Below are 16281 nucleotides of genomic sequence, written 5' to 3'. Positions count from 1 at the left end.
GCAGAATAGACATGTATACCGGCCTTACCCAGCCATTGTTATACTGCAGCGCACTTTCTCTCTGTTTTAGTTTTTATATTTCCCAATGTTTTGGGGTCTAATCTAATGTAAACAAAAAAAACAAAAAACAAAACAAAAAACCAGTGTAGGCTACCTCCTCCACCGCCGCTTCCACCTCCACCGCCACCTCAACCTCCTACTCGATATGGACCTCCTCCTCCTAGATCAAGATTATTATTTAGAATTTTTACGTATTCTATGTTATTTTAAGTCATTTCCCTATCCACATTTGTTTGCAGAGCACTTGCAATGCTCTTAACCACATTTTGCTGCCATTTTCAGCCCTCTAGCCCTTTCAATGACTTTTTTACAGCCATTTTAATGTAATCTTTGTGCTTGTCTCGTCCCTTGCCGCCACCAAGTCTCATTTCTCACTCATGAATGTAGATTGATTCTGGAACTGACAAATATGCTAAACGTGAAAAACGTGTCCAGAAACACACGTAAAAATAGCTAAGGGAGATCCCGCTGTGTGACCGGCTTCCTCAGAGGTCTTATTCATAGGAAATAGATGAGTGCAGGAATCTGGTCAGCAGGAAGTTCAGCTGACCCTTACTGCCTGTAATGTGAAGGGTGACCCCCCCCCCCCCTCCCTCTGGGGAATAAGACCCTACAAAGCCATAACCTAAAAAATTCTGCTTCTTACCAGAAATGATTTATGCAAGGTCAACGTACAGCCGATCTAGACTCACATATTTATCTGCCATAAGCATCCACAGCCAGGGCTGTCATGCTTCATATAAATCAAACCAGCAATTACAACTACTGGGTGGAACGGCAATCGACCCAGGGTTTGCCAATAACCACCCACCTAGATTCTGGTGCCCGTGTGTTACCTGACTACGACTACAAATTAATGACCATATGAAAGAATCACCACATAAATCTGATGGAATCACCACATAAATCAATATATAGCACTGTAAATCTGATGGGCAGCAATATATAACTAAGCTAAGCAAGTTTTAGGCAAAAAAAAAAATATTTTTTCTTTTCCCTGGTTCTCTTCTGGCCCTTTATTTACCTGCAATAACACAATCTCTGCCCCTCGCCCGTTCTGCAAAGGGAGTGAATAAGTCTGCCCTAAGTGACATGTCTGACTGCAGGGATACTCAGCAGCATGTTGTATGTGTAGGACTACAAGTCCCAGCTGTACAATGACACTGCTGCTACACACAGGATCTTCCCCCTACCTGTTGTGCAATGCTCTGCAGAACTCCTCTGTCAGCTCCTGTGCCCAGCATTTGTCTCCTCACTGCCTGCAGCTACTCAGTAAAGCCTTCAGCCCTAAGTCTGTGGGTGGAAGAGAGCAATAAGCAGCAGCCGGCAGTGCAGGGGGGCGTGGCCAGCACTGTGACGTCTCTGTGTACAGACACATCTCTGCTCTCTCAGGCTTGTGCACCAAACATTATCAGAGCAGGGAGAGAGGCTGACATCACAGGTCATGTGACCCTCAGTGAAATCTGAGAAAGGAACAACTACAGATGGAGTAAGTGCATGCTACAGCTGTTACATTTGATTAGTTAGAAACATACAAAGAACAAAAAAATAACTTGGACAACCCCTTTAAGACTGCATTATCAGAGCATGTAAAGGCGCTTCATGTCTTAAATTATAAGCCCTCTGGAGCTTTTGCCTTCATTGTTTTTTCAAGGTTAGTATAGTGAGGTAAACTGCCCTTGCGGTGTCTCAGGGACACCGGAAAATCAGTGGGGCAGATATACAAAGCCAGTTTAGGGGTGATCTATGAAAAGTGCTATGGCAGAAAAGCAGAGTGATTTTGGTTGTTTTGTCGGTGGAGTATCTCTTATGGCCAGATCAATAACGTCATTTTACATTTTTGCACAAACCATCACAGGTGGAGTAGAAATGGGCACCCGAAGTGCAAGGAGAGCAGCTGCGCATGCGCTGCCATCTCTCCATTCACCGTTATGGGACTACTGGAAATAGCGGAGCCAACCCTCAGTGCTCTCCCTGCATTTCGGAGCCCCGTTCTGGAGCTAGGAGTGGGTCCTAGAGGAGGGACCTACACCAATCTGACATTGATTGCATATCCTTGCGAAATGGTATCAATGTCCTAGATGGGAAAACCCCTTTCATATGTTTTTTTTTAGATAGTCCAACCAGCAGGACCAGTCGAGGAACGCATACAGTAATTACCTGCTCTCCGGCGCTCTGTTCCAGGTTTGTGGATCAGCCACTGTCTTCAATCCCTGCATTTAAAGTTCCGGCATGGAAAGTGTCATGTGCGCCACTGCAGCCAATAACTGGCCGCAGCAGTGATATGTCGCTAAGAGGCACGTGACCCCCAAAAAGTGTTAAGTTTAAAGGCCAAAGGTATTAGACGTGCAACAGATGGTAAATGTAGAGCAAATTACAGCAACTCAGGAGATAATATTCTACAGTATGAGGGTAATATCTGATGTCACTTTTTTAGAGTCCCTGCTATTTTTCGACCCATTTCCATTAGGATATCTTTATATTTTAATATGTTTTGGACACGGCAATGCCTATAATGTTTATTTTATTGATTGTGTTTATTTTAATTTGGGAAAAGGTGTGATTCAAATATTTTTTTTTTCTGTACTTTTAAAGATTCTTTTTAGGTCTCCAAGGGGACCCTAACATGCAATCACTGTCGCCATTTATTAACGTTACTCCATGATTTACCTAGAGATTTATTATAAAGGTCAAACACAATACAAGAGCACAAAATGCACAATCAACCAACATATAAACTAATGCTATACTCACCATATAAATTAAAGTTTTTTTCTTTGCAGTATGCACTGGGAGGTGCGTCTGTCTCCGTCTTGGTTGTGCACTCCTGACTAATTCATCTTTTTCTTTTTTTATATATATCTTTATTAGAATAAGACATATACAACCATACTCTTTTTTATACAAAAAATATTATTTTCCCCATAACCACCCATTTCCCACCCCACCATACCTTTGTGATGCGTCTCAGAGTCCTCCATCATCCCGACTATAACAACAATAAAGAAAGGAAGGAAAAGGCCAACGAAGAGAATCAGAAGAAAATCATGAGAAATGGAAACATACCATTGGGGATGAAAAAGATGAAATCCTCCAAGCCTCCCATATATTAGTCCATTTTTCCTGGTCTGTATAGAACATTCTCAAAGTTTTTAACCCTATTAACCAGGTTTATCCAAGTGTTCAGATTTGAAACATTTAGTGAAAACCAAACTCGGGTGATCAAAAGTCTCACCGAAAATAATATTTTGTTCAGAAAGATCTTTTTATATTTATGGCAATTTACTTTAGAAAAATTCCTCAATATGTAGCAATCAACCATAAATGGAATCGGGAATCTCAACTTTTGAGTAACAAAGTTATTAATCGCAGTCCAGTAATCTTTTAGTTCTGGACAAGACCACAGCATATGTAGATGATCCGCCCCAAAAGAATCACACCCTGGACACTTCGAACTATCTCTTAACCCACATTTATCGAGCCATAAGGGCGTAACATATAATCTATGCAAAATATTAAATTGTGTCAATATGTGATTAAAATTGTGAGATGCTAAACTCAAATTCGCTAATATATTTTCCCCATCCCTCCAATTGGATCCTTGGGCAATCAACTTTGTCCTGGTGATTGTAATTTGTTAAATAGTGCGTTAAGTAATAATTTATACAAATGTCAAATCTTAACCCTCTGATCTATCTCAAACAGTAGTTTTTTTTTTTTTTTCATTAAACTTTATTGAGGGAAGAAAAAGAATGTACATGTACAGATCAAGTATCACCAGGACATTGTTACCGTATCATACTATTGAACTTTACCTGCAATAATCAGATAGGAATATATTCTGTACAAGTCATATTCAAAAAAGCAGAAATAACATTCCAGACTTTCCTCATTTTAGTATTATCCCCTCCCCCCACCCCCTCCCTTTCCCAATCAAACATAAACAGGAAAAATGACGATATCCCTTCCATAGATACTTATTCCATTTAGTGACCATTTGAGATAAAAATCTCTAGTATGCTTCAATGTTTTCACTCTAGTTCACGGATAGCTTGCCTAGGGTGCCTTTAGCCTGTTCCTCCAAATACCATAATGTACCACAAAATGGGAGCATTAATTCCCTTATTTCTTCTTGAGGAAGTACATGAATCACAAATTGCTTCCACTTGTGAAAAAATGCTTTCGTCATCTTCCCTTTATGTTTCTCTGTCTCCAGTCTATCCATGTATAGTATATACTTCATTGTACCAATCACTTCGTCTAAACTAGGAGTGGTGGGAAGTAACCAGTGTCTAAGTAGGCATTTCTTTATGGCCAATAAAAATAGATGTACTCCCTTAATTCCAATAGCTTGGTTTTGTTCTCCCTCCGGGCTTCTCGGAATACATTGGAATATGCAATGTTGTGGAGAAGGACTCACCTCTACTCTCCAGATTTCTTTAATAAACTCCCTACCCTGACTCCACAATTGGGAGATGTTTGGACATTCCCACAGACCATGAAGTAAGTTAGCCTTTGGAAGTTGACACTTAGGGCAACTCCTAAGGTAATGAGCAGGGGCATCCTTGTATGATAAATCGAATGCGTATGTAGCTTTATGAATAATACGAAATTGCATCTCTCTCCATGTCTCACTGCTAATAGCCTGTCTTACTCTCTCCATACCTGCTCTAATTTTCCCCGTCAGGGAATCATCCTCTAATTCTCTCTCCCATTTTTTAAAAACTGTCTTTCCCAAGGCTAAGGTGTGGGTACTATTAATTCTCCGATATAGATCCGACAAAGAACAGGTTGATCCTACTTTTCCGATTAGTCCCTCGAACCAAGCCAATCTGTCACTATCTCCTAGTTTTGAAGTTTGTTGTTTACAATAAGATGTAATCTGCATATACGACAATATTTGGGAGTCTGTGAATGAAAACTTATTTTTAATGACATCCCAAGATAGCAATTCCGACCCCGAAGGATCTAAAATATCTCTTAATCTGATCATCCCTTTTTCCTTCCATTTATGGAACATTTTTGACTCTCTTCCTGCAGGGAAGGCTGGGAGCGTCCAGAGAGGCATGTAAGAAGAAACATACATTGGTAACCTATAAAGTTTTCTAACCGCTCTCCATGCCGCAACTGTATCTTTGATCAGAGTATAAGATTTTACCCCTAATGGCAAGTCTCTTATCCTAGAGTGTAGAAGTGCTGTTAAATCCCAAGGGGCTACCAGAGCACTCTCCAGAGCTCTATTTGAAAAAAAAAGAGGTGTTCCAGATCCAATCCCTAATGTGTCTGGTCAGGGCAGCCAAGTTGTAATTTCTAATATTAGGTAGGTGAATTCCTCCCTCCCATTTTGTCAGGGTCAGCTTCTCATAACTGATTCGCGGACGTTTCTTATTCCAGAGAAATCGGATAAAACTTTTGTTTATCCTTTTTACATCAGTGTGTTTAATTAGCAAAGGGATCGTCTGCATTGGGTATAATAATCTCAAACAGTAGTTTATTCTTTACACTGGACAGTGCTGAACGTAATTAAAAATATCTAAACCAAGACAAGCCATCCATAGTCTCTCTTTGTGCTAACACTAAGAACGGAAGTATCTGTCCATTTTCCACCACTTGTGCAAGATATAAAATATAGTTTTTTTGCCAATAATGGTCCCCGGCTATTTTATCCAAGGCCTGTAATTGAATATTGTACCAAAGAGTACTTTCCAGCCATTTTCTAATAGTGTCCCATGCCTTATATAGTAACTTTTTAGCCTTTCTGTACTCTTGCTGCATATTACCAATTGCCCCGATTCCAATAATGTCAATATATTATTATATGGAGATCTCCTCACCAGAGTTGTACACAATACACTTTTTTCCCAATCACGAAATAACCATAATTGCCTGCTATAAAATAGACCTTGAAGTAGGGCAGGTTCAATCCTCCCTGTTCCAGTGGATTATATAAATATTCCAATTTAAGCCTTACCCTCTTTCTTCCCAACAAGTCATTGATAATTCTCTCGATAAGCTTAAAAAACTTATCCTCTATCCATATAGAGAAAATTCCTAAGGCTATAGAGGAGCTGGGGCAAAATCACCATCTTGAACAATGAGACTCTATCAGCTCTAGATAAAGGAAGTCGGAGCCATATCACAATTTTTGACCTCAGTTTAGTTAATAATGGAATCAGATTAAGCTGTAGATAGTTTTCAGTCTTCGGGGATAAAAACATACCCAAATACTGAAAAGAATCAGAAACATTCAGAGTACTCAAGGTTCCCTCAGTAGAGAGTACAAAAGTATCCAGTGGCATAAGGGTGGTTTTTGACCAGTTTATATCTAGGCCTGAGACTTTGACAAAGGAGTTAACTATTTGGATGAGTCTAGGAAGTGTTATATTAGTATGGTCTATAAAAATAAGACTCAATATATACGTATAGAGAGCTGCTGTCCTCCACCCCCATCGCTCCAAACCCTTTAATGTTAAGATACTGCCTAGCAGCCAGGGCTAGGGGCTCGATATAAATATCAAATAGCAATGGGGTGAGAGGACAGCCTTGACGAGTGCCCCTATTCAAAGCAAAGGTCGCTGTCAGACTCCCATTAATGTTCGATCTTTAAATCTGTCTCCAAACCCCATCCTACCCAAGACCTTCCAGAGGAATCTCCACTCCACCCTGTCAAAGGCCTTAGAGGCAAGTGATGTAAATTATAATGGGTGCCCTTATCTGGAATAAACCCGTTCTGATCTGGGTGTATAATTGAGGAAATAACCTTAGAAAGCCTTGTAGTCAGAAATCCTTGAAAGAAGCTTCACATCAGTATTTAATAAAGATATAAGTCTATACTAGGCCAAGTCCAAAGGGTCCTTGTATTTTTTCAGTATTGATACTATTACAGCTTCTGTCATTGATTCCGGTAAAGTCCCATCTTTTAGTGAGTCAGTGAATACCCTCAGTAGACTGGGGAGAATAGCCTCCCTATATCTACGATAGCATTCATTTGGAAATCCATCTGACCCAGGAGAGGAGTAACCGGAGCATGCCTTAATTGCAGCCTATACTTCTTATAGGGAAAGATCTACCTCAAGAGATTCTCCTTGAGTGTCTGTAAGGACTGGAAAAGAAATGGCACCCAAATAGGAGTCCATCATTTCATTTGTAATATTACTATCTGCTTTATATAAATCTCAGAACTGATTAAAAAAAATCCCCTTTATACCCTCTTGATCCTTAACTATTCTACTCTCTATCAGACGAATGTTATCATTTTTTTTTTCTTGATTAAAAATCACCCTCGACAAGAGTTTTCCTGGACGACCTGATTCAGTAAAATATTTTTGACCCTTGAAAAATCCTCTGCTGGGCCTTGTCAAGTAAAAAATTGGAGTATGCTTGACTTGGCTTTTCTATTTTCTTCTGTCTTATTCCTAGAAAAGTCATCCATGGCTGATGTCGCTGCCTCCTTCTCCTTAATACTATACCCTTTTCTTAAATTAGAGATGTTGCTAACAAAAATCCCCCACACAAAGGCCTTAAGTGCATCCCAAACTACTTGGGTTCTAACTGAGTTATAATTAACCTCCCAAAAATGAGCAATTTCCTGTTTTTCATGATTATTCATTACCGACATCCAGTAAGGATTTAATCTAAATGGGGGTCTTACCATATCTTTATCATAAGCCAAGCATAGCTCAAGGTAGAGGGGTACATGGTCTGAGAGAGACCTGGCCTCATATTTAATCAGTTTTACATAGCTCATATATTTTTTATTTATAAAAGCCAGATCTATCCTGGACATAGATTTTCCAGAATTGCTTATGCAAGAATAGACTCTTCTCCCTCTACCTAAGTATCCCCAAACGTCCCCGAAGCCAGATTCCTGGCAGAATCGTGCTAAGGGCAACCCCTGGGCAAATGTATGGCAGTGCCCCCCCATGGAAATCCTATCTATAGTGGGATTAATAACACAATTAAAATCCCCAGTAACTAAGGTAAGACATTCAGGTCACTGGTCCATAAAAGTAAGGAGAGAATTAAGTACATGTAAAGAGAAGGGAAGGGGACTATAGACAAAGGCCAGGATACATAATCTTCCAGCAATTTTACCATATAAGAAAACATATCTCCCCAGAGGATGCCTCGACATAATCAATCGCCCTATGAATGAAGACTGTTACTCCTCTAGAATAGCTAGTAAAGGTAGAGTAATAAGTCTGGGCAGCCCATCCTCTGTTGAGACGCCGGGAGGTCTCCTCATTAAGATGAGTCTCGGCCAAGCAGCCAATGGCTGGCAGATGTCTCTGTACCAAATCAAAGACCGCTTGTCTCTTCAGTTTATCACCCAGACCCCGCACATTCCAAGCTAAAATTCTAGCTGACATTAAGTCAATCAAAAGAGTCCCAAACCGTAAAAAAAAAACTTCCAGTAGCCCCAACTCCCTTCCTTTAACCTTTGAGACGCATCACAAACCCTTCCCCCAAACTTCCTGATCCGCCACATCACTGCCGCAGATTTCTTAACTAAGACCACCTCCCCTCCTCTCCCCCAACCACCACCATCACAGAAGGGAAATAAAATACACAACAAAAATATACGGAATCTGCCTAGATGTTGTTCCGGTCAAGCCATTCTATCACAGAGTCCGGGGTAAAAGAGTTCCACCGTTGAATATTATTTGCAATTTAGCTGGATAGAGAAATGAGTACTTGATATCCTTTTCTTGCAAATGTTTTTTTAGCTGCCAGGAAGCTGCATCTCCTTTCCCGGATCTCCTTAGAGAAGTCTGGAAAAAAGGACAATTTACTTTCATTATGTAGCATAGGAGGACACTCCTTCGCTCTTCTCAAAATCATATCTCTATCTCGGGAGGCAAGTATCTTTACGAACAGTGTCCGTAGCTGCCTACCTGGGTTTGGTTTACCCCCCAGAATCCAATGCACCCTTTCCACCATAAATAATGGAGAGAAGTGTTCCCCTCCGAACTTATCCTGAATTAGAGTCTGTAACATCTCCTGGACCTGTCCTCCAAATCCACCACCTTTTTTTTAAGAGTGTTAACATCAACCTTAATGTGAAAATCTCAATTTTAGAGATTTTAACTTCGCTCTCAAAAACCCCCATGGATTTTTTTAGATATTGTGTATAAGTTCACCATTTTTTTTTACCGCAGCCAGGATTTCTTTTAATGGAGCAAATTCCATAATGGACGAATCATTTGAATCTTCCCTCTCCGCCCCTTTCTTCTGAGGGTCATCATCCAATATTTCTTACCCACGAAGTCTAGAATTTTCTTTAGGATTGAGATCAACCATCCCTTTTTGTCCTGCTCTTGTGTTTACATTTGGGGATTTTAAGAACTGATCAATTTTGGCCGTCTCTGGTAGTTTCTGCCCCATTCTTTGAGCCGAATAATCCTCTGAACGCCTATTTTGCTTGGGAGCCATTTCTTCCCCTTTTTTTTCTTTTCTTTCCTTCCCCCTTCCCTTTTCTTTTCTTTTCTCTTCCTTCTTCTCCTCCTCTCCCATTTTTTTTTCTTTTAAAGGGATCCTTTCTATTTTCCCCCTTTTCTCTCCTCTCTCTTCTGCCCCAACTTATCAATATCTTAAGAGCTTTCCACAACCAAATTGATCTTAATCAAGAATTTTTTTCTTTCTTTCTCTTCTCTTCCCTTTTCCCTCCCCCCCCCCCCCCTTCCACCCCCTCGATTTCAGTTATATCTCACTTCTCCGTATAATTCAAAGAACAGGTGGGGGTGGGAAAGGAATGGGGAGGGAGAAAAAATGAGGGCAAAAAAACTAAAGCAAAAAGAAAAAAAATAGTCCCGGTGTGAACAATTCCCAAAAGTCTTTACACACCAAGCACAAAAAAACTTTGGCAAATCAGCACCAGTTCATTTAGTTCAGCCCCAACACAAATTCATGCAAATCTTATAAACATTGTCTTAAACCTGTAGGCAGGGGGCAGGAGAGCAAAAAGGCAGGAATAATGAGGAGGATAAGGGAGGGAGGAGGCAGACCATGCCAAACAATATCAAACCTCCAGGTTTTTACTGGAGGCAGGGTGGAGAGAATCAGGAGAGACCAGCAGAAGCCCGCCGCATCGACGGTCCAGAGAGCGCCAGTTCACATTGAGGAGCCGTAGCTCGGCATAGCGTGGCAGGGGGAGGGCGCGACGCAGCTCCTCCCTACGTCATCACGTCCTGCTGACTAATTCATCTTTCCCGAAGGATGATTTTAATTAGTGTAGTATAAAGCGGAGGCCTGCTTTACCTGCATTCATTGAAGGTCTGTTGGCACCAGGAGAGGTAAAATACAGAGTGGGCTCAGTGTATATGTGGAACCTGGAACCACAAGTAGTAGTATTTAACAGGGTTACAACTTACTGTACCTTGGTAAATGGGCACAAATGATTTCGATAAAAATTAACCTCACATTAATTTATATAGCGAGTATAGGGCTTCAGTGCATGAAGGGGCAGTGTCTAGACCCTTGGTCCTCCTCCTGTCAGGGACAACAGCACCTCGAAGCTCGCAGTGGCATAACGAATGAAAGTCTTTTTTCTCAGGTACGCCGCAACTGATTTTCACAAGACAGGTATCATTTTAATCAGCAGTATCAACCCTAACTAGTCAACATGCCCAATTTAACCATTTCAGGACCAGGCCATTTTCTGTTTCCTTTCTTCTCAGAGCCATAACTTTTTTATTTATTTTTTATTCACAAAGCAGCGTGAGGGTTTTTTTTTTTTTTTTTGTGGAACAATTTGTACTTTCTAATGGCACCATTTAATATTGCATATGATGTAGTGGAAAGGTGTAAAAAAAGAAATACATATTGGGCCGAATTGAAAAAAAAATAAATTCAGGCACAGTTTTACAGGTTTAGTTTTTACTTCAATCCCTATGAGATAAAACTGACCCATTCTCTAGGTCAGAATGATTACAGGGATACCACATTTATATAGTTTTATGGGGTTTTGGTTTTATGGTGCTCTCTATGAGATAAAACTGACCTGTTCCCTTCATTCTCCGGTCAGTACGATTACAGAGATACCACATTTATATAGTTTTATGGGTTTTGTTTTTACAACGTTTCCTATGAGATAAAACTGACCTGTTCTCTTCATTCTCTGGGTCAGTACGATTACAGAGATACCACATTTATATAGTTTTATGGGTTCTGTTTTTACAGCGTTCCCTATGAGATAAAACTGACCTGTTCTCTTCATTCTCCGGTCAGTACGATTACAGCGATACCACATTTATATAGTTTTATGGGTTTTGTTTTTACAGCGTTCCCTATGAGATAAAACTGACTTCTTCTCTTCATTCTCCGGGTCAGTACGATTACAGCGATACCACATTTATATAGTTTTATGGGGTTTTGTTTTTACGCCATCCTCTATGAGATAAAACTGACCTGTTCTCTTCATTCTCCGGGTCAGTACGATTACAGAGATACCACATTTATATAGTTTTATGGGTTTTGTTTTTACGGCGTACTCTATGAGATAAAACTGACCTGTTCTCTTCATTTTCACACTTTTTCTTGTGTTTTACTACTTCAAAAATAAAAACTTTGAAAAATAAATTTTACTTTGCCTCCACATAATTTGACCACCATAACTTTTTTAGATTTACGTCTACAGAGCTATGTGACAGCTTTATTTTTGCAGGGTGATCAGTACTTTTTATTGATATTTTGGGATATGTCCGACTTTTTAGTCTATTTTTTATTCAATCTTTTTTGGGCAGTGAAGCGAGTAAAAAACAGCAAATCGGCCATTTCGATTTTTTTCCCATTGCTGTTAATAATAAAAGTTTAAATAAAAGTTTTTATATTTTAATAACACAGACATTTTCAGACACGGCAATGCCTACGATCTTTATTTTTTTATTATTTATATTATGTATATATTATGTGGAAAAGGGGGTAATTCGAATTTTTATATTTTTTAAGACTTTTTTACTTATTTTCACACTTTTTAAAAGTCCCCCTAGGAGACTTGAACATGCAATCATTAGACTGCTCCTCCTAAAGACTGCATTTATTTAACCCCTTAACCCATAATGCTGTACATGTATGGCGTTATGAGTCTGTGGGTGTATGAAGGGGGCCTGCTCCATACGCGGTGGGTGCCAGCTGTAACATAAAGCTGGCACCCTCCCGCACAGACAGGAAGTAGTGATCGCGGTGCCCCTGTCATTTAACCCCTCAGGTTCCACAATCATCGCTGATTGAGGCACCTGTGAGTGAAGGCGGGGGATGTGGCTCCATCTGCCCCAACAGTGAAATCGCGGGGATCCGATCGGTTGCCATGGCAGCCTGGATGCTGCTGAAGCTATCCAGGCATGCAATGGCTTTCTCCATACTGAGCTATGCATGAGGCACAGCTTAGTATGGAGAGAGTAGAAATCCTATTTACCCTAATAGAGATCTGTTAGGGTGAATAGGGGAGTGGATCAAAATGTACTTGGCCCCTAAGGGGGCTGATATATTAAATGTTTAAATCACCCCCCTTTCCCAATTTTACATATAAAAATATATAAACAATAAAAAATAAACATATTGGGTATCGCCGCATCCAAAAATGTTGTAACTATTAAAAAAAATTTTTTTATTCTTGTGTGGTGAAAAACGGTTTGCGATTTGCCATTCTTTTTGTCATCTTGTCTCCCAAACAAATTTAAATAACAGTGATCAAAAAGTTGTACATACTACACAAATGGCACCAACAAAAACTACAGTTTGTTATACAAAAAACAAGCCCTCATACAGCTCTGTAGACAGAAATATATAAAAAAGTCAGAATATCGTGATGCAAAGAAAATTTAGATTTTTCCAAAGTTTTTTTTTTTTTTAAGTTGTAAATTTTTTTAAAAAATATTCAAGTTTGGTTTCGCCGCATTCGTACTGAGCTGGGGGTCACAATGGCTGGCCTGAGCTATTTACTTGCATGGGACAAGGCTGCGATACAAAGCATAAGGCCGAGGCCTCTTTGAATAGCTGTCAGCAGGGGTGCAAGGAGTCAGACAGCTACTGGTCTACTATAGATCACTTACCCTAATGGTCCCTTTACACAGGGCGTTTCTTCCCGGCAATCTGCTGATCGCTAGCGGAGGAGACATGCAGCGATCTCCTGGCTAATGCCATCGCTCTTCCCCAAACTGTCTCGTTATTTCCCGGCAGATCGTATTTACACAGCACAATCTGACACTGGGAAAGGATGATCAAGCGTTTTTCTTGTTCATCGAGTAATCGGCAGTGTATTTACAACGCCAGATCATCGCTAACGAGCATCACTAATAACGCTGGTTAGCGATGATCTGTTTAATTGTCAGCCTGGGAAAGGCCAGGTTCACACTTCAGTTATTTGTTCAGTTATTTCCATCAGTTATGCGGGTCAAAAGCACAGAACAGGAGCAGGTCTTTCCATTACACCTGATCTCTGTGGAGGCTTCACTACTGGTTTTGGCTCACAATAACTGATGGAAATAACTGGACAAATAACTGAAGTGTGAACTTGGCCTAAGGCTGCTTTCACATCTGCATTTTCCTTTCCGGTATTGAGATCCCTAATTTTTCATGGACATAAATTGAAAGAATTCAGCACCCATTGACTTATTTGTCCGGCCGCCACTCTGCTTGTTTGCCGTACTGCGGCCACGTCTCCTGCCTGTCCCCATTATAGTGAATGGGGCTTGGCTGGACTTCCGGCAGCACACGTGTGCAAGCGTTAGTACAGAAAAAGCCTGCCGGACAAGTCTAATGCTAGTGTGAAAGAAGCCTAAGCTACAGAGATATAGGTTTTTCTATGCTTAGAAGCTACCGTATTTTTCGCTTTATAAGACGCACCTGTTGATAAGACGCACCCAAGGTTTTGAAGGAGGAAAATATGAAAAAAAATCATCAGACCTCATATCAGATCCTCAGATCATACCCCCATATTAAATTCTCAGATCAGACCCCCAAGACATTACATCACAACCCCATAACAGGATATCACATCAGACCCCCATATCAGGACATTACATGGGACCTATATATCAGGACATTACATGACACCCCTATATCAGGACATTACATGAGACCTTAATATCAGACCCTCATCAAAACCCCATCAGACCTTCTTCAGACCTCATATCAGCCCTCCATTTCAGACCCCATCAGACCTCAGATCAGACCGTAAAATAAAAAAACTTCTCCTACCTCTCCTGCACCACGGCTCCACTCTGGGTCCGGCAATCTCTTTAGAAGTTGCGCTCCCCTGTCTGGCGCTGCACAGTCACCTGACTGCATGAGGCGTCGGGTCATAGTGCGCTCACTATGTCTTGACGCTGTACACGGTCAGGACAGTGTGCCCGCGGCCCCAGAGGGGAAGACCAGGGAGGGTGAGTGCAGTAAGCACTCACAGCGCTTCACTTCCCTCTCCCGGCACCTAATGCATACTAGTGAGTGCTTCCATAATTGAATCGTTCACTAGTATTCGCCTTAAAATACTCATGGCCATTTTCCCCCACTTTTGCGTCTTATAAAGTGAAAAATCTGGTATCAAATATTACTGGTGTCTGTATTCATATCTTGTGCCTGTGAATAAAGCAGTGATATGTAGATTGGCTTTCTGAGCAGATCTTGGTGTGGTGAAGCTATAGTACATAGTGTATATGATATGTAGATGCTAGGACACAGCTCTGCCCTCAGCATGTATTTCCTATACTTATAACACATATTACTGTTGTCTGTATACTCATATCTTGTGCCTGTGAATAAAGCAGTGATATGTAGATCGGCTTTCTGATCAGATCTCAGTGTGGTGAAGCTATAGTACATAGTGTATATGATATGTAGATTCTAGGACACAGCTCTGCTCTCAGCATGTCTAGTCTTGTTAATTAAGGGGAGGGGGAGTGTGCAGAGCACAGGGGGTGTTAGAAGGCAGTGCTCACAATATTCAGCCCCGCCTCCAATTGCTCATTTATCATACAGACAAAAGGTATAGATTTAATCAGCATGATGAGCAGTATGTTATGTTTATTAGGGTTGATCCTGGTGACTGAGCCTCTTTAAGGAAAGGCCATACATTTTAACAACCTATGCCCTTATGTTATCTACAGTCTTATAGACCACCTTGAATTTACTTGCCCAGTATGATATGGTCAGGGGTGGCCTAAGGAGGGACCTATAACCTCGGCTGCCGCTGGTGCAGTGACATCATTTAGTAACCGGCAGGCATGCCGTGCACAATATCATTTACCCCCCTGACACCTTCGGACAGGGTTGGTGGCAGCATGGCTAGTAGAAAGGTCTGTAGATCTTTCCGAGCACATCTTATCCTGTGTGTGATGCTACTTCTCATTCACTGGTGTGTCTTCTCCTTGCAGGCGATGATGACGAGTTTGTTAACCCCTATGCACTGGCGACCTACATCTCCTCTTCTCACCCGGAGAATCGACTTAAGATCCATGGACAACTACAAGATCACTCACCTCCTGATCGTGGGGGAAAGTATGCAGTGCCGCTCTCTGTTTATCCTCACCGGTACTACCCTCCATTTGTGTCTGGTGGGGGCTTCCTTTTACCCGGTGAGTTAGTTCCATCTCTCCACTGGGCGGCATCTATCATACCCGTCTTCCCTCTGGATGATGTCTTCATTGGATTCCTTGCACTGGCCACCAAGACCAGTTTTCACCATGATCCACGGTTCTTCTCATTTGGCCTAAAGAATGATGACCTCTGTCACTATCTAGATGTCCTAGTGGTCCACGGTCTGACCCCATATCGTATGCTGGAAGTATGGGAAGTCCTGCCATATCTCAAGCCCTGCCCACCAGAGGAGGAGGAGACGCAATAGAGAAAAGGCTTCTCCCCCACTACCTCCGACCTTGTCATCTGCAACCCAACCATGTCAACCCGAAAATGAAGGAACACCTTATTACTGTCTGTATCACCCTGCAGGAGGAGGGGGCAGGCTCATAGCTCTCTTCTGTCTGTATCACCCTGCAGGAGGAGGGGCAGGCTCATAGCTCTCTTCTGTCTGTATCACCCTGCAGGAGGAGGGGCAGGCTCATAGCTCTCCTCTGTCTGTATCACCCTGCAGGGGGAGGGGCAGGCTCATAGCTCTCTTCTGTCTGTATCACCCTGCAGGAGGAGGGGCAGGCTCATAGCTCTCTTCTGTCTGTATCACCCTGCAGGAGGAGGGGCAGGCTCATAGCTCTCTTCTGTCTGTATCACCCT

At 41.5% G+C, this 16281-nt stretch overlaps 1 protein-coding gene across 1 annotated transcript in view; it reads left to right on the top strand.

The window, feature by feature from the left end:
* Positions 1 to 16051, top strand: part of LOC122929212 (N-acetyllactosaminide beta-1,3-N-acetylglucosaminyltransferase 3-like) — a 56570-nt gene extending 40519 nt beyond the window's left edge. Inside the window, exon 3 of the mRNA XM_044282716.1 lies at positions 15429 to 16051. Coding sequence (XP_044138651.1) covers positions 15429 to 15898 — 470 coding nt within the window. The 3' untranslated portion in view covers positions 15899 to 16051. The remainder of the gene's footprint in view (positions 1 to 15428) is intronic.
* The last annotated feature ends 230 nt before the right edge of the window (positions 16052 to 16281 follow it).

This window comes from Bufo gargarizans, chromosome 2, assembly GCF_014858855.1.
Source record: "Bufo gargarizans isolate SCDJY-AF-19 chromosome 2, ASM1485885v1, whole genome shotgun sequence".
Taxonomy (NCBI): Eukaryota; Metazoa; Chordata; class Amphibia; order Anura; family Bufonidae; genus Bufo; species Bufo gargarizans.
The sequence above is the reverse complement of the archived record's forward strand: the minus strand, read 5'-3'. Positions and strand labels throughout refer to the sequence as shown.